Below are 25,357 nucleotides of genomic sequence, written 5' to 3' on the forward strand. Positions count from 1 at the left end.
CATACTCGATTTAAGAAAAAAATACATGCTACTCTGTGAACTAAACATTCATGATTCGGGTATTTTTCTCGACGTTATGTGGAAACTATATATAGAACTTAATTAATTGTGGAAGAATATTGATATGATGTCATAAGGTCCCCGCAGGAGGGCAGGGGCACTATAGAAATAGAGAAGTGCTTCAAAAAGCTAAAAATTATGCACTCCCATTGCCCTTTATTATCCACCTTTTGGCTAATAATATAAAGGAGCTATTACCTCTTGTACTCAACTTTTCTCAAACTATTGCACATAACAACTAAAGTGTCCTAAAAGAAATAATATATTCTCTTTGATCAATTATGCAAATTAAATTTTATTATATTCATTAGTATAGGTCCGATTTTGCCAAATGTAAAGACATATATATGGTGTATGTGATATATATATATATATATATATATATGGAGGAGAAATGAAATGGTGCACATAGATATGTGATTGTTTGACATAAGTGGATTTTTTTGACACTAAAAATCGTTTCATGAGATGTAAGAAACAATCGAGTGATGCGGATGCATTATATATTCGTGAACTTACAAGTTGAAGAGTAGAGAATCTATTTTACACAGAGTTCTCCAACTGAGTGAGATATTCATACATGCATAACCTGTCTATAGCTGTTTTCATAAACCTAAACCTAAACAAAACCTTAAGTACCTTTAGTGACTTAAAAAAGTTATGTTTTAAAAAGTGTCTTAGGTTATTAGGTTATTATTAAAGGATAATTGATTTTAGTGGCTCAAGAGTCAAAACAAAACAAAATAAAATCAAAACCTAATTGATTAGCAAGTTAAAAAATGGAATAAATAATATAAAAAAAAAGAAAATAGAAAAAAAGAGGTTTGAACAAGAATGATTGACCGGAGGCGACTTTTATATCCCAAGAAAATGCACGCTTCGAGGTGGCAGGATTTGACCGATCTGCAGAAACTTGGAACCCTCACGTGCGATTCCCCTTTGACAAATTACAGAAATTGGCACACTCTCTCGTACATTCATTTCCTTCACTTAATTCCTTCACACTAGTGCCTTCTCTTCTCTTATTATCTATTTCTTTTTTCTTAATAAATTAAATTTCGATTCGATCCCAAATGGTTTACCAACTATCCCACGAGGATGTAACCTGTTTTTATTCGAGGCTGATTATTTTGAATTTACTTGCTTATTATTTTTCATTAATAAATAGCCAATGCCCATGCCTTTGCTTTGTTCATACTCTCATTAGGATATAAAACAATGCTGTGATTCAATGATTCCACCACCTCAAATTGTTTTACAAGCTCTTTATTGTAGAATTATTAAATATATCTTAATTCAGAAGGGAAAGACAAGATTTTGCAGTGAAGAATTAATATTACATACATCTTATTTTGGATTATTACTTTTTAATTTGATTAATGCTTTGTCGAGATTTTATAGTTGGGTCAGCACTCTGTTTCGAATAACACATATGTTGTTCTAACTTAATTAGTCATCTGCATATATCGTCAGGCATCAAGTGTTTGATTTTATCATGTAAGATCTCAGTGCAATTCAAAGTGAAACCATTCAAATAAATTGTATATAACATTTTCAATATGTTTTAGGTGGTATCAGAAATTGAGAAAATAATTTCTCTTCTCAATTCATTTCTGATTAATGATATCCTTCTTGCAAGATTATTTTTCTAAACCAACGTAGGAATGATAAAAATAAATTGTTTCTATAACTTCTTTTTGTTTTTATCTTTATTCAAGAGATCGACCATCAAATTGTCATAGTGAGATAGTGGATAAGTGTCCTTAATATTGAAGCCACAGATCCCTTTAAGTTATAGTTTTCAATTTCATTAGATGATGGATTTAGATTTCCATAGTTCTTGTTTTTAATATCTTAATGTCAATTATACAAGAAAAGTGGAGAAATTTTTTATTATGCCCCAAAAAAGGTATCATGTGTCATTATATAATGAAGGGGAGTTTTAAGTAGATTTTTAAGATAAGTATCTCATCACTTATATAGTGACAAGTGGTGTATTACCCCGTATTCCGGAGACACTAACAAATATCTCAACAAAGTAAGTATGATCTTTTTTTTTCGGTGTCCTTTAACATTTTATTATAGGAAATCTCAAACAAGGTTTAAAAAATTAGTATGTTAAAAGACTTCTAGAAAAAGATAAACAAGAAATAGAAGTAGATTATTCGGTGCATTGTTGCTACTTCTTTAATTTAATGGTTCCCGGCAGGTGCAGCTTGTTATTTTTTCATTTCAAAAAAAAAGTTTTTAATGGTTTAGATGCTATAAAAAAGATGTAGTAAATGGTTTCACACATTATTGCTTGATTCTTTTCCATTAGTACAATCAATCATAACCCTCATCTCCCAAAGAAATATATAAATCCAATTCAACCGCCCCTCAATCTTTAAAGAAATAATTTGTCTTCATTTGATTGGATGAGATGTCATGTTCGCCTCACGACGAAAGATAAGTTCGATACTTATTACGATGTGATTTTATTATGAGTTCGTTTGCATGTTGTAAAAATATCTCTGCATAAATATGAGAGTTTAAACACTAATTAGTTAATAACTTATTATGACGTTATCTACGCGTTTTAGCCTTTGCAATATTTGAGTAATAGTTAATTAAGTAGAACGGTTATGGATTAGCTCGGACCACGAATTTAAAATACACCGAATTAACGTAATCATGCAAAATAAAAAATTTAATCTGATCTATCAATCACTGACAAATATGTAATCCTCCCTCTGCCCTCCCTTTCTCTCGAACTCGCTTGATTCCCTCCACCGTAACCAAACCTTCCTCTCTCTCTCTCTCTCTCTCTCTCTCTCTCTCTCAGTCTGCGTATGTATTTAATGCAAAGCGGCTCCTACTTCTTCAGACACAGTAAGTAACCTAACCAAAAACGTACGTGGTTTGCCTCTCTCTCTCTCATTTGTTTGGTTGTGTTATAGTCAACGTGGTCAAAATACACTAGTATCAGTGATAACAGCACAAAAAAATGCTCGACACCGTCAAGTACCTAATCGGCTCCCCCGGCGCCAGCGGCTACGGCTCAAAGAGTACAGCCGAGCAAGTCACCGACGCCTCCCCCGATCTCCGCCACATCACCGCCATCATTACAGGTACGTACTCCCACGTCGGATTACGAATTGTCCAACACAGTTTTCACAATCTCTGACGATCTTGCGGTTTTCGGATTATATCAGGTGCTACGTCAGGGATCGGAGCCGAGACAGCTCGAGTTTTAGCCAAGCGCGGGGCCAAGCTGGTCCTCCCGGCTCGAAGCCTCAAAGCCGCCGAGGACGCCAAGGCTCGAATCCTCTCCGAGTTTCCCGGCTCCGACATCATCGTCATGGCTCTCGATCTCAGCTCCCTCGCTTCCGTCAGGAGCTTCGCCTCCGAGTTCGAGTCCCTCCGACTGCCTCTCAATCTCCTCGTGTAAATGTTCTCTTTCTTTCTTGTTTTCTGTTTTTTTTGTTTGTCAATTTCTTGTTTTCTGTTTGGTTGCCGAGAAAATGCAGGAAAAGAAAAAGAAGACTGACTAAAAAGTGTTCTTTTGGTTTTGTCTCAGAAATAATGCCGGAAAGTTCGCGCACGAGCACGCGATTTCCGAAGACGGAATCGAAATGACCTTTGCTACTAATTATCTCGGTAATTATTACTATTACTCCCACTAAATCTAAAATTAATGTTAAATTTGTGGATTTTTTATTCAATAATTATTAATACTTTTTCAGGTCATTTTCTCTTGACGAAGCTGTTGCTCAACACAATGATTGAAACGGCTGCGGCTAGCGGCGTTCAAGGGCGAATCGTGAATGTGTCGTCGGCCATTCACGGCTGGTTTTCCGGCGATATGATCCGATATCTTGGCGAGATAAGCAGAAGTGGAAGGTAATTTATATTATAACATGTGAATTTATTTATTTATTAGTACTATGACTTTACTAGGTTCATAATCATGAATTATGTGGAACTGAATCTTCTAGCTCATGATGGAGATCTAGCAGCCCATTCGGGCCATTCAAACTTGATTTAACGATTGCAATTATTATAACTTTTAAAAAGATCTTCTATTTAGAGCCGTTGAATCAAATTTCAACGATCCGATGGGCTGTTCAAAAGGATCTCCATCCTGAACTCAGGAGAGGATCCAGTTCCACAAAATGTAACCAATGTTATATAACACGTTGATTAGTAACACCAGTCGAGTTGATACGAGAGATCAGGAACTGTAGCCGATCGATCGAGTTGGATTTCATTGTTATTGTTTAAGTTGTTTAAGTGATTATAATTAATTTGTCTTCAATAGTTTGAATTTTTTATATCTGAATTGGAAAATTTGTCTGGAAGCACAGCCAGTACGACGAGACGCGTGCGTACGCGCTCTCGAAGCTCGCCAACGTCTTGCACACCAAGGAACTCGCTCGCAGACTCAAGGTTTGATGATTAAAAGGCGATTTTCTTTTTTTTCTTTGTGTTTTTATTCAAATTATTGTCCCTAATTTGTTTTGTTTATTTGTAATTAACTTATTGTTTTTACTAATCAGGAAACGGAGGCCAACGTGACCGTCAACTGCGTGCATCCGGGTATTGTTAAGACCCGCCTCACCCGAGAACGTGAAGGTCTTGCCACAGGTTCGGTTTTCTTCACAAGAAACTATGAATTGATTAGTTGAAATATTTGTGTAAAAACTTTTGTGCTCAATTAAAAGAGTTTTGAATATGTAGATTTGGTGTTCCTGCTTGCTTCAAAGCTCTTGAAAACAATCCCTCAGGTTAGTTTATGAGTATAACCGGATGATTATTTTGGAGTATCGATAACAGTTTCGTTAATTACATTCTGCATGTGATAACATTGGTTTCGTTATTTGTACTATTAAAGGCTAGTGCGACGACATGTTATGTTGCGACTCATCCTAGGCTGGTGGGCGTGTCTGGGAAGTACTTTGCTGATTGCAACGAGACATCGCCGTCGAAGATGGGGTCGAACTTAAGCGAAGCTGCTGGATTATGGTCCGCCTCTGAAATCATGGTGTCCAAGGATTCCAGTGCTATTTTGGATCCAAGCCACCAGCTGGAGCACTAAAAGAATGGAAAACGGATCATCAGTTATATATATAGAGAAACAGAAAAGCATCTTAATTATATAACTAGCTAGTTCTTACTTCTTAGTGTCTGTTAAATTAGCTAGCTAAAATACAGTAGTAAAGTGGAGGGGAGAGTTAATTAGGAAAGAAGGAGGAGAAATATTTATAATACACAGCTAGGTTTGAACATAAATAGTAGTGACATGAATATATAAATATGGTCTTTTTGTCCAAAATGGTTTCTAAGATTGACATAACTTCTCACTTGGGTACATGAGATTTAAAATCAATAGAAGTGGTCTTTCAAATTGTCCACCATCAATCAATTTGGTCCTTCTATGAGAAATATCCGTTAATTTAAGGGTATTTTTGTCAAATCAATCCCTCCTCCTGAATTGGTGGTTTATTCAATTCAATGGAGATTTTTTACAGAATGACTAATATGATTGACGGTGGACAATTTCAGAGGCTAATTCAATCCATTTTAAATCTCAGAGATCAAAGTGAGGAGTTATGACAATCTCAATAACTATTTTGGCTAAAAAGTCTATTAATATTTAGATAAAGAAAGGCTTTTGATGTATGAGAGTTGGAATCAAGTTATGACCAATGAAATTAAAGTTGTTTATTTTGTTGGTTTCTATATAATTTTTGAGGTGTACGTTATTAGATGATGCTGGTCTTACTCTCTTAGAATATTGGATTGGTCATTGGTGCATTTTTTTTTAAATACAAGCCATGTTAGAGTAGAGAAATTTGAAATTAAGATCTTGAGTAATGTTCTTAACTACTTAAATCACAAGTATTTTGCATTCATTACTGTATACATAAACAATGATTTGATCGAATTATTTAGAGTTAACTGTGGACTTTGGTTGGAGATCAAGAAAGTTCTTGGAACCCTAGTTTTGTATTAACTAATACATGCATGTACTTGAATAAGATATATATTGGTTCTTCTTCACGGAAAATATATCTGTTTTTATTTTTCCAGGGCATGCATGTGGAGGAAATATATTATGTTTGTATATATGGACTAGAAGAAGAAAATGATATATGGAGGAGATTAAGATTTAAGGACATGCAAGGGGTCAGTTAGTTGCATGTGGTGGTGGTTTAGTTGCATGTGGTGGTGGTGGTGGTTGTATTTTGAAGAGTATCTTTGGGACTACTGTGATGGGGTGTACTACCAAAATGCGTGCTGAGTCTGGTGACTGTAACTGATGCATGCGTTCAAGGAAAGGAAGTTCCAAGTCCTCAAAAGCCTTTCCAAAAGTAAAATTTGCAATCTCCAAACGTTACATGCGGACGGATCCAGAAATTTTTTCATAGGTAGACAAGGTATAAAAGTATGTTGGTAAGTTGGGATTTAGCCATGGCACCGACGGAATTAAAGAAGGAATTTGAGATAGAAAAATAGTGAAATAGGTGAATTTTAGTCAAATGAGCCTTCTTTCTTGCGTTCGTGCATGCCTGTACTGCCCATTGTGGCCTTAACCATCTGTTGGGCAGGCAAAGTTCGGTTCAGTAAGGGAGACTTTCGAGGTTCCATCGTTGCCATAATATATACGAATCCGATCTTGCATCTGTGGGATTTTTAGTTCACTAATATTATATATAATATACGTATGTTTCTTGTTAGTACATGTCCTATGTCCATGAAATATAACATATATACTTATTCATCTTATTTTCTTATATTATAATATGTAAATTAACAAAAAAGAGTCGTGGATTATTTTGTGCAATGGTCACAGTAAAACATTTCTCAAAATAAATATAAAGGAAAAGACGAGAGGGAGACCTTTTATTGCAAAGAAAGACAGGAGGGGTCTCTCTGTGAAATGGTTAGGTCGAAAAACATAAAGCCGCGGTTTACAGAAACCCTAGCTAGCTATTAAGTTTCTCGATCAGAAGGACTTATTAATGCTTCCTGTTATCTCTATTTACACACGAATTCCCAAAGGCCAAGGCTAAATGGAGCATGCAGACCAAACACAGAGCAGTTAATTGTCTGAGTCTTCCCTCTCTACAATTAATATGGTTTGCTTCTCCCTACAGTTAGTATCATCTCTGTCTCTGCCTAACATTTTTCATGTATCTCAGTTGATTACCCAGTCGGGTACAAAATGGATCAACAATATTATGATATCGAAATCGCTAATTATGAGAGTTCAATCTATGACATCTATAAGTGATCGAAGAGAAATATCACTAAACCGTATTATCGGAATGCTAAACAAAGTGAGGCCACAATAGTCTTGAAGAGAAAACCAGAGGGATGAAAAGGTTCCCGTTTATGAATTTTCTGTTATTTCGTTCCTTATGAATAGTATATAGAGAATAGCTGGAGGCACATCTTCCTGCACATTGTCAAAGTTCTACCATATATCAAGAACTCCAGGTCTAAAAAAGATCGCAAACTTTTCAACATCTGTGAAAATACTCTTGGAGCTAGAATTTAAGAAAAAATTAAAAGAATTACATAGTGATCTCTACAAATTAGTTGTAACATATGTCCCCGACTAATATGAAAAAAAGAAAGTGAAAAAAGTCTTGTCCTGCGCTTGTATAATAGCACCATATATAGAGCTCCCAAACACTTGTGCTAGGGCAGCCCTTTGCACACCATTCCCTTCAATTCGCTCGCGCACATCCGTCATCGTACTACCTCCCGAAAACTCTACTCCGACATCCTTAGCTACCTAACTGCATTCTTTTTATCAATCCATCAAGCTTGTTACTCGTCTTCCTAGCTAAAAGCAAGTCTTATACCAGCTATTCTTTCTTGGGATTTCAGTCTATCCAACAATCTTCTAAGAGACAAATCCAAATCAACAATTTGGTAAGGCTAACTAGGAATCGTGCCCCAGTTCCACGTACCAGCTTTCGGTAGCTTCCTAACAAGCTCTCTAACCTCCTCCATTTGTCTTTGCAAACTTTGTAATTCATCGTCTTCGAGATCCAATTCCACATTATCATCTTCTTTCTTTTGGGTAGTCGTCGTCGTAAACATTGTGTCAACTTGAGATCTTCAAGGAAGGTTTTATAGTGCATAGTAGCCATGTCCGTGGATTTCGTAACGACACAGTACTCTTCTCTAGAAAGTGCTTCTATAGCAGCCGCTCCAACTAAATCCAATGCTATTAATTAATTGAGAAAACTCTCTCTCTCTAATGTTTTAATTAATGTTATCCAAAAAAAAAAGTTTTAATTCATATCAAGCAAAGCCTAAGGTATAAGCACAAGTTGTTACTCAAATCAACCAGGTAATAATACCGAAGAATGCTTGTTTATCTCATATACCTGAACAATTAAGTAAACACCGGCTTAATGTATTGTATTAATCACACTTGATCAATACATGGCCCTTGTTTAAGCTCTATAAAAGCCCAAACCACGTGTAAATGCACAACAATCCCAGCGCTGCCTCACAACCCCCGTCCGCCTCCGCCGCGCCATCAAAAAATACCTCCGAGGTCCCCTCTCTGTCTCTCTAAAACTATGTATGTCTATTATCTGTGTAAGTTATGCAAATTTAATTTATGGGTTTCGGGATTTTAGAGCAGGATGAGCCCCACATGAAGAAGAAGGTGCTGAGGCTCTCGGAATCCTTCAGCCAAATCAAGGATGTGAACTCGCAGCTTGTTACGGCGACTTCACAGCAGCTCGTTGAGGACCCTTTGCGGTCTGTCGACCAATCGCAGAGGTGGAAGATCAGGAGCAACTACGGAGATATCGGCCTCACGTACAGAGACGACGAGACTATTGCTTATGTTGCTTCCAGGATACCTGCTGTCTTCTCTGCCTGTCACAGAGTTCTCAAGAAGGTATGAATTAGAGAATTTTTTTTTATCCGGGTAGTGTTGTATGATTTTGAATTATGCGTATTGGTGCTGTATTTGGTTGGTAGCTGAGAAATGGTGGAAAGTAGAGGAATTTGTTTTCAATTTTGCTAGAAATGAGGTGCTTACCTTCAGTTTGATACGTTATTGTGCTTAAGAGTGTGGATGGTGGAATTGGATGTAGAGTTGCTGTTTTACAGGTTCGTAGAAGGATACCTGATTTCTCTCCAGCTAAAGTATTGAATTTTGGAGCTGGCACGGGCTCAGCTTTCTGGTGAGAAGCTCATTTGGCGTTATCTTTCGATTGTTAACTGTGTGTAACTATGAATTTGGTTATGATGTAAATTGAATGATATAAGGCACTACGAGAAGTCTGGCCACATTCCTTGGAGAAAGTTAATTTAGTGGAGCCATCCCAATCAATGCAGCGGGCTGGGCAGAAGCTTACACAAGGTTCTTGACGATTTGAATGTTCAAACTAGTCTTGATATTATTTTGCCAAAATTATTTTTGTAATAGTATTTCCAGATAAATTGTCTATAACCTGCAGTCGTTAAAGAACCAATCTACTAAAACCTTTAATTTCCTATTGCAATGTTTCATGCATTATCAAAGAGTGTCACGGAACTCAATAAAAAATCTGACCACTTTATGGCATGGTTATTTTAGGTCAGAAGAACTTGCCACTTATTCATAGTTATGATAGCCTCCAGTCATTGACAAAAAGTATCACCAAGTCAGAGCGAGAACATGACCTTGTAATTGCTGTAAGTTCCATAAATTTTAAACACCATGTTTGCCTTGGAATATTGGGTACGAATAATAACTTATCTTTGTACTTTGTTGCAATGGGGTGAAGTCCTATGTGCTTGGAGAGATACCATTGCTCAAGGATCGAATTAATATAGTACGCCAACTATGGGATCTTACATGGGATGTCCTGGTATGTTTTACTTTTGCGTATGGATGAGTTTCGTGTTTCACTATGATTTCATGACAGAACAATTTTGCTTGATCTTATGCCCTGGTTTATGCCATTAACAAAGAGGACAAGTATCATGTGGTTTATGCTCTTCTCACAAACAATTTTGAAAACAGCGGCAAAAGAAAGACATACTGAATCTTGTTCACCATCCATGATTTAATTGTTATCATGGCAATTTTCAGTTTGGCACTTCCCAATTTTTAGCCTAATATTTTTATCTTTGATTTTCCTAAATTTTTTGTAGGTTTTGATTGAACCTGGAACACTGCAAGGATCTAATATCATTTCTCAGATGCGTTCTCATATATTATGGATGGAAAAAAGGGTAAGTTGTTTTTCTTGTATTTGTTCTTTGAGATGAATTTTGAGTTAAAATGCTTGTTCAATTTAAGTACTAGGATTGCGTCTCAACAATCATGCATAATTGACACACTCATCACTTATTAGAAATGCCGTAAATCTAAAGATGGAAGTGAAGAAACTTCAAGGGACTTAGTGACTCAAAAGAGTGGTGCATTTATAGTTGCTCCGGTGAGTATGAGAGCTCTTTAGCTCATATTTTTCTGTTTCGAAACTAATATGTTGCCCAGCTTCTCCTTTTGTTTCATTAAAACTGTGAATTCTCATTTTTTTTTGTAGTTTTTTTTTTGATGTAGTGCTCTCATGATGGACAATGTCCGCTGGAAAATGCTGGAAAGTATTGTCATTTTGTTCAGCGCATGGAGAGGACATCTGTTCAGTGTGCATTCAAGGTTCGTCCCTAAATCCATCCACAATCATTGGATCCAGTTGTGAGTTGGAACCTCCTCTTTAATTGATATTACCTTCCTTGATATTTTTGTAGCGATCCAAGGGTGGGCAACCATTACATGGCTTTGAAGATGAGAAATTTAGCTTCGTTGCATTCAGGCGAGGACAAAGACCACGGTTAGTAATTTTTGTGTTCATGTTCAAAATTGTGGAATGTGGGATCTCTAATATTCTTCTTAGACAATGGATGCCGAAAAACCCATTCTCATACAGTTATACAATGGTTTAGTTAATTTTTATTCTGGTTTAATCTTTCTCCATGTGGTTTTGTTCTGCCTAACTGAGTGTCTTTCTTATAAACACTCTTTTAACTGTCAATGACCTTAATTAAGTGATAATAATCATAAACATTTTGAATTAAGCCAATCAATAACTTCTTAAATAAAATAATTCCTGTCCAAATATGTACTTCCCTCACAGTTTGGTTCTTTTTATTCATAAATATACTTGTGTCATGAATTCTTTCTCTGATGGTTGCACTTGGTAATGTGATTAGGAACCTTGGCCGCTTGATGGTATGAAATTTGAGACTTTAAAGGAGCAATATGCTAAACGGAGTCCAGAAGATCTCGAGATAGACCTTGGTAATTCTTAAATGAGTATCCTTCAGTATAAACATCTTGATGATCCCCCACCCCCCCACATTACGAACTGTGATGTATTGCATTAATACTAACATTCTGGCCATTTGTAAACAATTATTTCTTTGGTTCTGAGAATTTGTGTTTGGCCTGGACAGATGAGTTAATTAGCTCGCAGCAAGCTGACCTCATTCCATTTGAAGAACCGAATCCAGTTAACTATGATTCCGATGTTATGGAAACTGATGTGGTGGATGAAAATGACAAAAACAACGAAGAGGAAGATGAAACAGGTCATGCTGATCTTGGTGGCGGTTGGGGTAGGATTATCTATATGCCTGTACGAAGGGGCAAACAGGTTACAATGGATGTTTGTCAATCAACCAAACGGGATGGTTCAGAAGGTGAGCTTCAGAGAGTGGTTGTCACAAAGAGTAAGAACCCTACATTACATCTGCAGGCCCGAAAGTCTATATGGGGAGACTTGTGGCCTTTCTGAAGATGTAAATGTCCGTAGTTATTCACGTTGTAACCGCAATGTATATGGAACTATGATGTTATGTTGAATGTTTATTATTTGATTCTATGAACCTTATTAGACAAAGTTTCATCAATAAGAGATGCCACTTTGGTCTATAATCCTCCAAATCCTAGCTATGAGCTATTCCATTTCTCAGAATTATTAAACGCACCAAATTGACCACATTGATGACACTCGTCTGTATTAGAGTGTCAGTTATGTGTAGCTTAACCCTAATATTACGGTAGATCCGTTGTATTAGTATTTGGTATAGTTCGAAACAAAGAACTATCGAGGGTTCGAATCCCTCTTTAGCATGACTATCGTTGTATGTAAAAAATAAAACAGAACAGCATCAACGTTATCAGATATATTCGCAGTCCTGATATTCAAATGTGAGAGAGAAAGAGAGAGAGAGAGTGCAACTGCCCCCCAAACCACCCAAAATTTAATTTTGATCAATGGAATGTGAAGAACACAGTATTTCTAAATGCAGGCTTTTATAAGATGCCCCACGGGCACCTGCCTGTATCTATACACACACTTGTATCTATATACACGTATTCTACTTCCAGGGAACTACAGCAACATGAAAGTCCAAAATTTCTTGAGCTGAAAAACCAACAAATTAAAGAATCATACAATTGACTTGTATAAGATGATCAACTACAAAAACCAAAAATCAATCCCCCAGCCACCTGGTGGGACTGCACTTGAATCGTATAAACGGTCGCCACCTGGCACAACCCGACTGGACTATAATACATTTGGAAATCTTCAGGGGTACAAACTAGGTAAATCCACCTTGGAGCTGTCTTTTGGCAAACTGTCAGTAATACTGCATTGGACAAGCACCGAGGGTTATTTAACAATTACCAGCTGCGTTTGCAAGAATGCAAAACCACTGCCTAAAAAATGCAGTCTCAGGGATTTTAACGACGAATAGGTAACCCGTAATTGTGGTAGGTTCTAATCCGTCCATCCCAGCCGGCAGTGACAATCACAAGGCCCCACATGTGAGAAGAACCAGACATGCTCTGGCAAGCTTTCTTCAAAAACTTGTACTCGGAGCTACACATCGCTGGGGAAACGGGTACTGGACTCGAGTTTACAAGCTTCTCCTCAGGCCAAGTGGGGGTACCTCTTGGCAAGGACTCGAGCAAAAACCCCCGACCCAAAGAGAAGCAATCGGGCGAAGAGAGGTGCATTTTCTGATCTAATTTCTCATCAAAGTTGAGATGCTTTGGTGGATAATCAAGGCTACTTTGTGGCACATCCCCAATGAATCTGGGGGATGGAAGTGTTCCTGGCAAGCTGTTTACACCATTCCAAGGTATAGCAATGATGGAGTTGTGGGACACAAAACTCTCACAAGACCATATTTTCCTTGATTGCGAAGAGGTCATGTCCTGGCTATTGAAGTTCCAGATGTGTACATTTGAATCATCGCTTGCTGAGACAATGTGCTTTCCATCTGTGGTAAAAGACGCGGATGTATGGTTTCCTCCATTTCGAAGACCTAATGAGGAATGATAAAACATTTAATGAAATAATCATTGCAGACTTTGGGGGGTGGGGAGTAACAATAACTTTAAACAATTAAGAAGATAAATAAAAGATGATGCATACCCCTATATTTGCAGACGATATCTCTCCCAGAAATTACACGGACTGCTGAATCAGCAGACGTCACCATAACTTTGCTTGGGTTGCTTGGAGAAAACTGAGGAATCATATTTACATTAGTATACTGTACACCACATTCCATAAAGTGAAAATTGAAGAAGAAAACTTAAAGATTTTGTCCATAAAAACCTGAAAGCCGGTTATCCTTTTTCCAGGTGACTTCTTTTTGCCCTGTATGTTTATCGGAACATCCAATTCCATATGGTCATCTGAAAATATTGAAACCACGATCACGAACTACAAAGACAGAATAACAAAGAAGAGCAAAAGTTGTAAGGGCCTGTGGATAGATCTCGCCCTTGCAAAATTGGCTTGCAAGAGCTCATACACTAACCCCACATGTTTTTATTTTTTTCAACGTGAGACATTTTCAACATATTACAAAGACGTTCGCAAAGGGCATGTAAGGATCTAACATTAGATATTTTGCAATATCAGACCAAACAAAACAAAAGAAAAGATATTTTGCAATGACATACCAAGATAATCATCTCAAGTCAGCGCGATTTTCAAGAAAAAAAGGAGATTAACTAGCATTTAATTTATTAGGAATTCCCAGTTTTCTGCTATGCTTAAGAGTTGGGTTGTAGTTAGAAGCGTTATAGTGGCCTACTATTCAGAAAAATTGACTATCAGGTCTCCATACCTATGATGTTAAATACGCAGCAATTTCCAGTCATCAAACCCACAATTCCTCCCTACAAGTATCAAGAAACAAAGTTAAACAAAATCCAAGTAGTTTTATGCTTAATTTTTCATTGCCAAAGCAAAAAATCCAACAGACCTTTCCGTCAGGACAATAAGATATAGCAGTGACTATCTCGTGAACATCAATATAATCAACAACCAGACAACGAACAATTTCCCAGATGCGAACTTTTCCGTCTATTGAACCGCTGATGAAATAATTATCATCCAGAGGGTTGAAATTAACACATGTGACTGCATCAAATATCACATCTTTAGATAGATATTGCAGAACACTCCAAAATGGGACAAAGAATTGAGATCAAACGATATATATATATATATATATATATATATATATATATATAACCAGTAACTACAGTATTAAAGATAATGCCAACAAGCGGCAAGGCTCACCAAAATTACTGTGAGAAAAAATTCTCAGGCATCTGTCGCATCCCACTTGCCATAGACGGACCGTCTTATCAACTGAGGATGAGAGCAGAAACTGCAGCGCACACAAAAGGTGCCATTAGTTCAATCAAGTTCAGTGAATCAACACTAACTCTGGTGCAATGAATAATTGCAATAGGAAATAAAATCCAATTTCCTACCACTCTAAAAATAAAGTAGCATATATTAAAAATGAGATAGCACAGCCAAAAGTATCACTAACCCCTTTCGTTGACCATGAGAGATCTAAGACCTCCCCTGTGTGTCCCCGGAACTCATGAAGAGGCTTCTCCAATAAGCGAAATACCTTTGGAGGGAAAATGACACAAGCTGACTCTGATGATCGCCCCAATTGCTGCGCCTTAGTCTGTTTTTCTTTATTCACATTTGGAGAGTTTAACTTGGAAAATGGATGCATCTTGAAGTATAGAGAAGAAGGATCAGAAGCAATATCAAATTTGTTGAATTTCCCATCCTCAATCACCTTCCACACTCGCACGATACCATCTTCACCGGCACTGGCCAAGTATTGCCCATTAGGACTGAACTTCATGGACAAAATTGAACCCTCATGTGCCGAAAAGTCTTGCCCAGCATATAGTGAAGATAGTTCCTTGGTCCGTTTTTTACTTGGATGAACTCGGACTCTTCGCATCCCTACACCTGATGCAGATTTAAGACTGATGGGGTTCAACGGAGCCTCATGTTTATCAGCAATGCAAATCCCAAATCCTAATTTCCTAAACCATCCCCTTTTAACTTTCTTCTTCGAATCAAGAAAGAACCTAGCGTTATCAACTTCTCTCTGTAATAATTGCTCAATCGAAGGAGATGGTGCCAGTGCACTATGAACTTCCTCATTAACCAATTGATTTAGCGCAGCTTGACCTAATCTGCCAAGCCTTCCATCATGACCTAATTCATTCACAATGACATTCATTCCTCTGTTCAAATTCCTCATTGCAGATGTGGAATGAGTATCATCCAAAGCACCATTTCCCAGTGGCTCCCGAGCTTCAGTTGACAGAGAAGACACTGTAGACTGACTGGAGCAAGACGCCACTTCCAATCCCGAAGTTCTCAAGACTACCCCGCTATCTTCCCTATATCTATCAATAATTTTAATTCTGTCAACAAAGATATCTTCTGAGTCTTCTGTCATCGTCGAATGCGAATCCAAATCTACACCCATCCACTCCAGGAACTTATGGCGGCGCTCATGAACACTTTCCAGGTTCTTAGCCCAAACCTCCTCATACCTTAAGAAACCTGAAGCACCAGAACTAAAGTCCTCACAGCAATCTGAACCCCAATCCGAAACCGAAGAGAGGTCCTCTCGGGTATCATAAAAATGATCCTCACGCTCTTCACTAGGACTCCCCAAGGTCCCCATCAATTCACTGTTTTATTTTCCTTTCAGTTTTCAACTCATGAAATCCTGAGTCAAAATCTAACCAACCAAAAAATAACAGAAAAATTCAGACACTCAAATTATGATCAAATCTCTGAATTTGATACCAGAAGAACCCAAAAATTCAATCTTTTCCCTTATCCAGAACCTGAAATCTCAATTTTTTTCCCAACAACAACATCCACAAACTGCAAAAACAAAACACAACCCAACACAGATCCTTGAATGATCTTATCCCAAGTCCAAACATATGACTTTCTCTAAACAGAAGACAAACCCAATTGCCCAGATCAAAAACACACCCAACAGATTGTTTCCAAAAACCAAAACAAAATCTGAAACAGGTACAATTGAAAAGGCAGAGTTTTGCTCACCTGGGTCACTACCAAACTTCGGTCAAACCCCAGAAATCTTAATTTCTCATGGGGATCTCCACTTTCCCAACCCCTTCCAACTTCCTTTCTCTCTCAAGCAGCAACAACAGTTCCCACTTGGAGAAGCAAAGAATAACTACAGCATGAAACTTTAAACAAATCAAACAAACTAAAACAATAAATGTAAAATAAAACAAACAAGAACAGAGAAAAAGGGCAAAAATCTGCCTCGGATTGTGCGCCAGTACCAGGAAGAGAAGGGAGTGGAAGGTGTTCGCGCTCTCCTTGTTGTTTGCGCTGCGTGTCTTTTTTCTCTCTGTATCTTTCCTCGACAAACCACACTGCTGTCTGATACAACTTGATTGGTACGGATCTCTCGCGCTCTCTCTCTCTAACCTACCTTTGTAGTTGTAAATTATAAACTGTGGACTGTTCTGATTCCCCTTTTTCTTTTTCTTTGTAATTTTCACTTAATTGTGTTTTAATTTTAATTTTTTTTTTTATATTTTTCATAATTTTTTACGATCTCCAAGAGAATAATTTGCATTTTGTGTGAATATTGCGGGCTTTTATTTTTATTTTTATTTTTAATTTGGAATTTTAATTGGAAAACGGTGGGAGGAAATTGAAGACCTTTCTTTATTTTGTTTCTTGTTTGTTGAGTGATTTTTGGTTAGGCGGATTTTTTTGACTAAATGTTGGAATCATGCAATTTAATTTTCTTAAGTCGCCCAACATTTAGTAGAGTCTAGGGATGTGGAGAAGACTAATAGATGGTTCAATATATGGGGTAAGAAATTCTATTTACAAGAAAGAAATCTATTATGTTTTTTCACCAATACAAGAAAGAAATCTATTGAATATATTGAACTTGCATGTAGTTTGGAATATTTGGAAAAAGAAGAAAAGGCTGACGCTATTGACACTTCAAAAAAGTGATTATGCACTCATTCGAATCGTATTTATCCTAAAATATTTTAATACATTTAGAGCGCACAATGATATTTTAATTCATTACGATCCAAAGTTATACCTCGGTTGTGCCGAGTTGCATAAAGTTGAATGGATCGAATTACCCTCTCCTTCGGATCCTTGTGCGTTCTCAATGGAGAACAACGATGATTTGAAATGTACTTATTGTCGTCAAAATCGTCATATTGAGGATACATGTTTCTTAAAACATGGAGTACCCAACGAGTCTCCAAGCCTAAGAAGTAGTTGAAAGCTAAGGATCGTAAAAATAATGCGTGTGAACGTGGTAGTGGAGCAACTCCCAGTACAAGTAGTACCAAAGGAACGGAAGTCGCCTCTGTATAATTCCTAGCTTCATCTCTGCGAACAATATCCTTGTTTAATAATAGACATACTAACAAATCAACTATCCATTGTTTAGTGTCATGCGCATATATGTATTCCTCGTGCCCATCGTCATGTAACAAGTTTATATTATTAATAAGATAAATCTATGAGACATGCACGTACGACAGCAGGAGAAACCTTATTTTCGAAATAAAAAAGAAAAATAATTGATTTTAAAATTTTCTTACTACCAACAAAAAAGGGCGTTGACCAACCTTACCTTTGTTAGCATCCCACGTGTCACCACCCCATTTGACTCTGTGGTCTTGGTCGTCATATTTGAACTGAGACTTCTTCTTCTTGCAATGGCCAATGGGGCCCCTTTTTGAAAAGTTCAAGTTATCTTGGAGTTCAAGCAAATTAGGTTAACAGTTTCCCAGAAAAAAATAGTTTTTATTTTTGTGTTCTCAATGCTTAAAAAAAAAAAAGAAAGAAAGGAAAGTTGATATATGAGCATAACCGGCCACTTCTATCCAAAAATAATAATAAAGATAGAGACATACATTTCTCATTTCTTAATATAAGTGTTTGTTACTTAATGGTTGTAGGTAATGTTCTTTTCAAGAAAATTAGAGTATAGTGAATCTACTTATGAAGGAATTGTTACCCATCACATATATACAGCATTGTTTGAATATATTTAATCAAACTGGAATCTTCTCCTCAATGTTGTAATATTAGAAATGCAGTTTTTAATTGTAATTAGGTTTTTACATCAACGGGTTTGATACATCCTTATATATTGTACAAACGTTTACACTGGAATTTAAAGAATCATATTTCTACGTAAAGGGCAAGGAGTTTCTCATCCGTAACACCTGACCTAAGTAGCAAAGAGTTTTGACCTGGGTCGGCCCAAAGCAATTCTATTGAAGTTTGCAGTCTTGAGTCTCATATTAAATAAAGAACCCGTTTTCGAAGGAAAAATTGTGTCATATTAAAAAGAACTTTGTTAAGTAAAGCTTTACATTACATTGATACAATTGCCCGACCCATAATCTGGCTAGGGCTCTCTAAACCCACTAAACTAGCCTTGGTTGTGACAAGAAAAGTGTTTTTTTATTTTATTTTATTTTTTATTTTTTATTTTTATAAAACAAGTTGTTGGGGGTTGAACTTTGAAACAGTTAGCATGCCACTTTTTGGTCCTTCCTAGTTCCTAAGCCAGGCTACTTTGAACAAGCTCCAACAATTACCTGTAAACTTTCGTTACCATATGGATTGCCCATTACCCCATTATTTCTAAAATAATTGTTTTTAGGAACTAACACAACGCATAAAGACTTATCTCATTCAATTTCATTTTAGCTAGCTTCTCCGCACATACTTAATTGTGAAGCTAAATAGGTTCTTTTTCGACGTTTCATCCTTTATTTTTGTAAACACTCAACCTTGCATTAGTTTGTGTTGCTTGCTTTAATTTCGGCATCCATTCATATTAGCAATCGTAATTTACCTATTTGTGATCATCTTTTTGTGATCATCTTTTGTAGTGCAATGTAGAAAGACAAAAGTATATCGGAGTGTGCAGGAGAAGAAAAGAGGCGTGTCAAAATCATCACTCCTTTTTTAACCTTTCCGGTTCTTAATGCTAGTTTGATATCTCAATCCCAATTTTGCTATGATGAGTCTTCGTTCATTGTTATTTACTAATAATTTTTGTGTTGAGTCTTTTTTGACTTAGTTGATGCTGAAAAAATATATTGCATTAGGAAAAGGGGGCGAACAAAGATGACTTGGAAGAATAAGTTGGAAACAGAAGATTATATTAACTCTGCATACAATACAATAGGGGTGTGTTTGTTTGGCATCACTAGCCCTCATTGGACTAGACTAGACTAAGTTTTAGTCTAGTCTTATGTTTGTTCCCTACCCGTACTAAGTTTAGTGGGATTAGCAGGGACTTGCCTCGACTGAGTCCCTCGCTAACAGGTTTTAGCGAGACCCCCCGATTCGGAGAGGACTGCTAAGCCGCCCTCTAATCTCGTCATCTCCCTTCTCCTACGATTCGATCCTTGCCCTGCTCCCTCATTGCCCAGCTCCCTCATCGTCGTCTTCCTCATCCTCATCTCTGCGTCCCACTTGCCCTCATCTGCATCCTGCTAGCCCTCATCTGCTCCTCTTGTTTGGTAAACTTCGAATCCGACATTATTTCTTCGATTTGTTTTGCAGATCGTGATATTACTGGCCTTTATTTGATTTAGATGTTTTGGGTTTGAGAAATTTTCAATAATAGACCTCTGCACTTGAACAAATTAGGGTTTTGATTGTTAGGGTCAAATTGAGATTAGAATTTGGGGTTTTCACATTTTATGCCATTTTTAGTCCCAAAATGATGATAATCATCACGAAATTTCCGTTGTAAGGGCGGATGCAAAGTTAAATTTATAATTTAGGTCTGGTTTCAACAGATTTTGGTATCATGTTGGACTAGATTTTTTGGATTTTGGTATCGGGTTTGAGAAATGAGTTGAGTTGCATTTAGTAACTACACTCAAAAAGGCACTCACACACTGTCTTGTATAAATTTCATCTTAAACCTTACGTGTGGGATCTCAATTATTGCAACAGGTTCACAAGGCTCCAGCAACTGACATGAAGGCCCTTAAATCTCCACTCATGGGTTTGTGTGAAAAGCGTCGTGCATGCAAGTTCATCCTATATGTTCAAGATTATAATGAAACTGATCCTAAAACACATGAGGGAATGGACTTAACAAGAGTGACAACTAGAGACTTCATCTTATGCCTTACAAGTATGCATATGGTTGTTTTTATTTATAGGTCTGCAAGGGACACAATATCTTCTCTGTTCTTCTGTATCTTGCTTGAAAGGTGAAGAAAAATGCTTATTCCCCAACACTTACTGGAAATTTATTGCATTTTGACAGGTTAGGAAGGTTGGTAAGGTTGCAAAAGCTACTGCCATCATGAGCCACCCAATTCCAAACACCAATGAATCTCACTCAGTGTAGGTTATCCTGCCACAGAAGCAGTTGGGTTGCAGATCAGATATGTGAGTTCTCTTATCTTTTGTTTGGGACCAATATTTATTTTGCAATGAATGCCGTGTGCATGTTTGAGAAGTTCCTTTGTAATTGTTATTTTAGATGTAACTGTTGCTTTAAAAAAAAAAAAAAAAAACAATCCCATGACTAGGTTGTTTTATGCTATGGCAAGGAAATGAGTTTTCTTTAATAGGAAGAAAGGAATGGTATAGTTTATATGCATACAATGTCTAAACCACAATTTTTAAATTTCTGTTGTGTAATTGGATATGCAGTTGCAATGTTATATTGGGTGGAGGGTATAGTCAGTTATATTATTCTATAATTGTTGGAAGGGTTTCGTGGTAACACTTGCTTGATGCATATTAATATTATGCTACTATCATTTTGACTCCAAACTATTACCAAAAGGAGAAAACAGTGGCATTTAGAGCAGGTCTCTGGGGAACTCGTGTATACTTTGAACCAATAGCTTGTTGGTGGATATTTATTCATCCCGAGTTATCCCTGTTTCTGTTTTGTTGTATTTTCTTATTACTGGTGGCCAATTCTTTGGTGCTTTATTGACTGAACATGTATCTTTTATGTTGCTCCTACTTTCACAATGTTGCTCCAAAGGGAAAATTTATTGCATTTGTATTAACAGACGCAGAGACTGATCATCCTGAGACTGAGCTAAAGCCAAGGATTGACCTTTTAGGGCAGATATGAGCCTGATAATGAACCTACTTTGGACAATTACTTTATATCAACCGTAAGTCTTATTCAAGCCTTGACTCGTACTGGACACTCTTCAATATGATTTATGCACACCTGACAAAAGGCTTTTTATGTTTAACAGAGTTATGATGCCTCCACACACTTTGAGTGCACTGTCTTGGATGTACTTAACATGTACACCTTAATAATAGGGAAGGTAAGAAATACAATTTTATGCATTGCCCAATTAGTTTGGTTTTGTTGTTTTCGATTTCATGTCATCCTTGAAGTCGATGGATATTTCCTTGATTAATTAACATGCGTTCATTTTTTTTTTTTTTTTTACTGTTTCATAGAACCATGTTTTTCATATAAGGTTTAACCAAATTTCCTGGAATGTTTGAGCAGGATCTTGACCTCAGTGTGGACCTAAGTGCTGCTAGTGGTGTAGAAGAATGAATAGCAAAGCTGCATGCGGTGCTTGTAGTGATAATTGTGCTTTGTTCCAAGTACACTGAGTTGCTTAAGTTACCTTACCCGTGGCGGTGGTAATCCTCATGCCGTGGAGGATTATATGAGTTATCACTCACTTATAATCATAGACTTGATATGTTATATATTGTCATTTAAATGTACGTCAAGTTTCAAATGAAAACTATGTGTCTAGATTTCGGACATGCCCTTGTGTTGGTTCAATGTATTTTCAGGTTGCGGAGTATGCGTGGAAGCATGTAAACAAAATGATAACTTGTCAAAGAACCATTTCTTTCAAGTTAATGATGTGTGGGGTGGATTCGATTCTAATCTACTAACTTTAAACCAAAGGTGAATAATTAAGAAAAGCGTTTTGAACCCTGTCGATTGTTGGGAGAGCACCTTGTTATATTCATGTTTGGAACAATGCTACTCTTGAATCATGTATGTTTCTTTCGTTAGCAAGAAAATTTGGTTTTTGTATTTTTATTGAGTCTTACTCTCATCCAATATTATTAATTTTAATAATATGTTTAATAAAAATGCAATTAAAATAGAACAATAATGTATTCCTAGTCTGAGCAAACATCAAACTTGTGACACTACTGTTTTCATTATCTTGCTTCTTAGTCTGACACTGCACCAAACGCTTCACTAAGCCAGTCCAGCTTAATCTAGTCTAAGCCAGTCCAGCTTATCATTGCAGCTAGTCCAATCTGAGACAGTCCGGTGTAACAAACTCACCCTATGAGTGTTACTAAGTTGAACTTTCTTTCGCATACGTGGAATGACAAAAAATTGTTATACGAAAAGGGGGCAATTATTGGATTGGATCTTCATTTAATTAAACGTTGGCTTATGTCTCGATACTTTGGTCAAAAAAAAAAAAAAAAAAAAAAAATCACCTGTTGCTGTGGTTTTTCTTAAAATTGTATCCGTTGTGCGTTGAGTCACTATTGCTACAATATTGATGTTACTAATCGATAATATAAACGTCGTATGAATCAAATTTGATAAAAGAGCTTTACAATGGCTTTATTCATGATTTAATGTTCTGCTTAAACTTATACTAAGCCCAACGGCCCAATATGTGTGCAAAGCCTAATCCGTAGATGGGAAAGGTTTTTGTTTTTTTGTTTTATTTTTTATTTTTTTATTTTTACTTTTATTTATTTATGCCCTTACTCTGTTCCACAATAAGCTGGCATAGGAGTAGTTGGCCTTTTACTACATTTTTTTTTTTATAACTACGGTTGGATTTACGATATTACAAACCAAATCTTTTACAGAGATAAAATCAACTAACATATGATTTCACTTTCCCGTAAGATGTAAGGAGGCAGATACGCTATCTTATTATTTGCGATTTTCACAAAACGTTAAATGCAGCTTCAAATGATATACATCTTAAGTGATAAAGAGCATTTTACCCTGCACCTAATACTCATGCTCATTTTCAAAAACTGTGGGGAGAAATGTAATTGCGTCATGGTAAACTTCATGACTAATATTGAATTCCATGGGAATTCAAATTAGAGTGCAAATGGGCAGACACTATTTTGGCCAACCACACATGTATCTACCATTTTTTTTTTTTTTTTTAAATTTTGACTGCGATTTTAAGATTTAAAAGGTGTGTGAGTTAAGTGATTAACAGTATCTACCCTTAAATCTGACACACATGTTTGATTTCTCCTCACCCATGTTAAACTTCAAAAACTATGGGGGAAAAAATGCAACTGACTCATGCTAGAATTCATGGTTAATGTTGAATTTACTAGGCCCAACCCCAGGCCCAAGAAAATAAGGCTATTGTACCAAGGATCAAACACACAAGTAGAAGTGCAATTTGTCGAATGTTCTCTTATCTTATATGGTAATTGAATCATTGATCGATCATCAGGATATCTCAAGATTTGAGCAATTGTCATTATTTTCAACATAATACAAACTGAACACAAACAACAACAATACAAACACTCTAGCTAGCCCTTGGAATGTAACGTCCTTTTAAACCCTAAGAAGAAGAAGAAGATAGCTTATTAGACAAGTACTGCACCGCCACAGACTAGAAAGCCTGATGGCGGCGGTGGCGGTGGTCCAAAAGTAGCAATTCTGTGCGCCCTGTTTAGGAAGACTGCATATGGCCTATATGGGGCTCCATTCTTGGTGGCTTTTTAGGTTAGTGCGGTGGTGAGGCCCCCTCCTTTCCTGTATTATGGACGGTAGTAATAGTCTAGTCGTACTACCGCTGGGTTTCAGAACTACTGTTTGAATCTAATCATGTGACCCTTCAATCTTTCATACGGTTGCAATGTCTCCATCAACTTTTGGCCTTGCAGTAAGTAGTTGACTTCATATGTAGTTGATGGTTGGTTACTTGGTTTGGTTCACCACAATTTAATCCTAAACAATTATATTGTATTCCTAGCTAATTAATGGAACTTTGACATGTTTTCCAATTCGTTTAGTAGTGGCTCAACTTACCTCTGATAGTGTAGTTCTACCATGAACTAATTTTCTCCCGCGAATGAGAAGATTTTCACGCTAGGTTGTTAAGTGCGGAGCGGAGAATTGCTAAAAGTATCTAAGTAGTAAGCCCACCTCAAGATGAGTGCTCTTCTATTTTGACTTCCCCATAGCCTCCCCTAGCATATTACTCCTCTTACATTAGTTGATACATCAAAGTGGTTTTATCTGGAATGAAACAACAAAAATGGATTCATGAGAGTTTAGCACTTTTATTTACCAAAAAAAAAAAAAAAAAACACATGTTACATTCTCTTATGTTGACTTTAAATGATGGCCAGAGATCATGCATTGTTAAAAGATATTCGTGGCATCCAGCAGCATCGACGAATGTTGGTATAGGACTCATACCCACCCACCCAACTATATATTATCCAAGTATTTATTCCATGCATTCCGACAAATATAAATCAAACTATATAATATAAATATGTGGGATTAAATTATTAAAGAACTCCCCCCGCTTCTTTTTTGTGTATGTCAACTAGTTAGGCAAATAGGCATGGCAAATCCATGTCCAATGTTAAGTTAGCAGATCAAGGCAAATGCACTTCTTTTTATTTGTGCGTGCTCGTGTATGCATTACTAATAATTGCACATGCATTATTAGTTAATGTACACACACACACATATACTTAAAACCATGCCTTGCATTATCGATGGCCAGAATTTAGCATATCATTCAATAAACAATATATAAAATTACTACACCATGGGACGCGACCAAAGTCATGCCAAACAATTAGGTAATTAAGGTGATTGATCTCAATCTTCTCCAACTAAACCTAATGATAAAGTT

At 36.8% G+C, this 25,357-nt stretch overlaps 3 protein-coding genes across 5 annotated transcripts; 2 read left to right on the forward strand and 1 right to left on the reverse strand.

The window, feature by feature from the left end:
* The first annotated feature begins 2,778 nt into the window (after window positions 1-2,778).
* LOC103949278 (short-chain dehydrogenase TIC 32 B, chloroplastic) lies at window positions 2,779-5,766 on the forward strand. The gene is made up of 9 exons (XM_009360383.3): window positions 2,779-2,931; window positions 3,000-3,170; window positions 3,255-3,486; window positions 3,620-3,699; window positions 3,786-3,942; window positions 4,407-4,488; window positions 4,599-4,686; window positions 4,780-4,826; window positions 4,934-5,766. Exons 2-9 carry the CDS (start codon window positions 3,047-3,049, stop codon window positions 5,135-5,137), a joined length of 1,014 nt encoding a protein of 337 aa, XP_009358658.1. The 5' UTR covers window positions 2,779-2,931; window positions 3,000-3,046; the 3' UTR covers window positions 5,138-5,766.
* A 2,436-nt stretch (window positions 5,767-8,202) lies between these two features.
* Window positions 8,203-11,998, forward strand: LOC103949279 (methyltransferase-like protein 17, mitochondrial). Its single transcript, XM_048589413.1, has 13 exons — window positions 8,203-8,217; window positions 8,530-8,617; window positions 8,703-8,968; window positions 9,184-9,257; window positions 9,342-9,436; window positions 9,653-9,750; window positions 9,843-9,926; window positions 10,213-10,293; window positions 10,416-10,499; window positions 10,625-10,720; window positions 10,813-10,899; window positions 11,275-11,362; window positions 11,518-11,998. Exons 1-13 carry the CDS (start codon window positions 8,203-8,205, stop codon window positions 11,856-11,858), a joined length of 1,497 nt encoding a protein of 498 aa, XP_048445370.1. The 3' UTR covers window positions 11,859-11,998.
* A 307-nt stretch (window positions 11,999-12,305) lies between these two features.
* On the reverse strand, window positions 12,306-16,895 carry LOC103949280. 3 transcript variants are annotated; one of them, XM_009360388.3, is made up of 9 exons: window positions 16,739-16,895; window positions 16,491-16,626; window positions 14,929-16,155; window positions 14,670-14,760; window positions 14,350-14,507; window positions 14,212-14,263; window positions 13,695-13,774; window positions 13,509-13,602; window positions 12,306-13,398 (listed from the first exon to the last, which is right to left on the reverse strand). In XM_009360388.3, exons 3-9 carry the CDS (start codon window positions 16,096-16,098, stop codon window positions 12,812-12,814), a joined length of 2,232 nt encoding a protein of 743 aa, XP_009358663.1. In that variant the 5' UTR covers window positions 16,099-16,155; window positions 16,491-16,626; window positions 16,739-16,895; the 3' UTR covers window positions 12,306-12,811. The 3 variants fall into 3 exon arrangements, with proteins under 3 accessions (XP_009358663.1, XP_048445448.1, XP_048445449.1); XM_048589491.1 differs by having other exon boundaries at window positions 14,929-16,304; XM_048589492.1 differs by having other exon boundaries at window positions 16,491-16,639; window positions 16,739-16,894.
* Window positions 16,896-25,357: the final 8,462 nt, after the last annotated feature.

Source organism: the organism of the source record quoted next, unplaced genomic scaffold (assembly GCF_019419815.1).
Source record: "Pyrus x bretschneideri cultivar Hongxiangsu unplaced genomic scaffold, Pyrus_bretschneideri_v1 Contig3, whole genome shotgun sequence".
Lineage (NCBI taxonomy): Eukaryota > Viridiplantae > Streptophyta > Magnoliopsida > Rosales > Rosaceae > Pyrus > Pyrus x bretschneideri.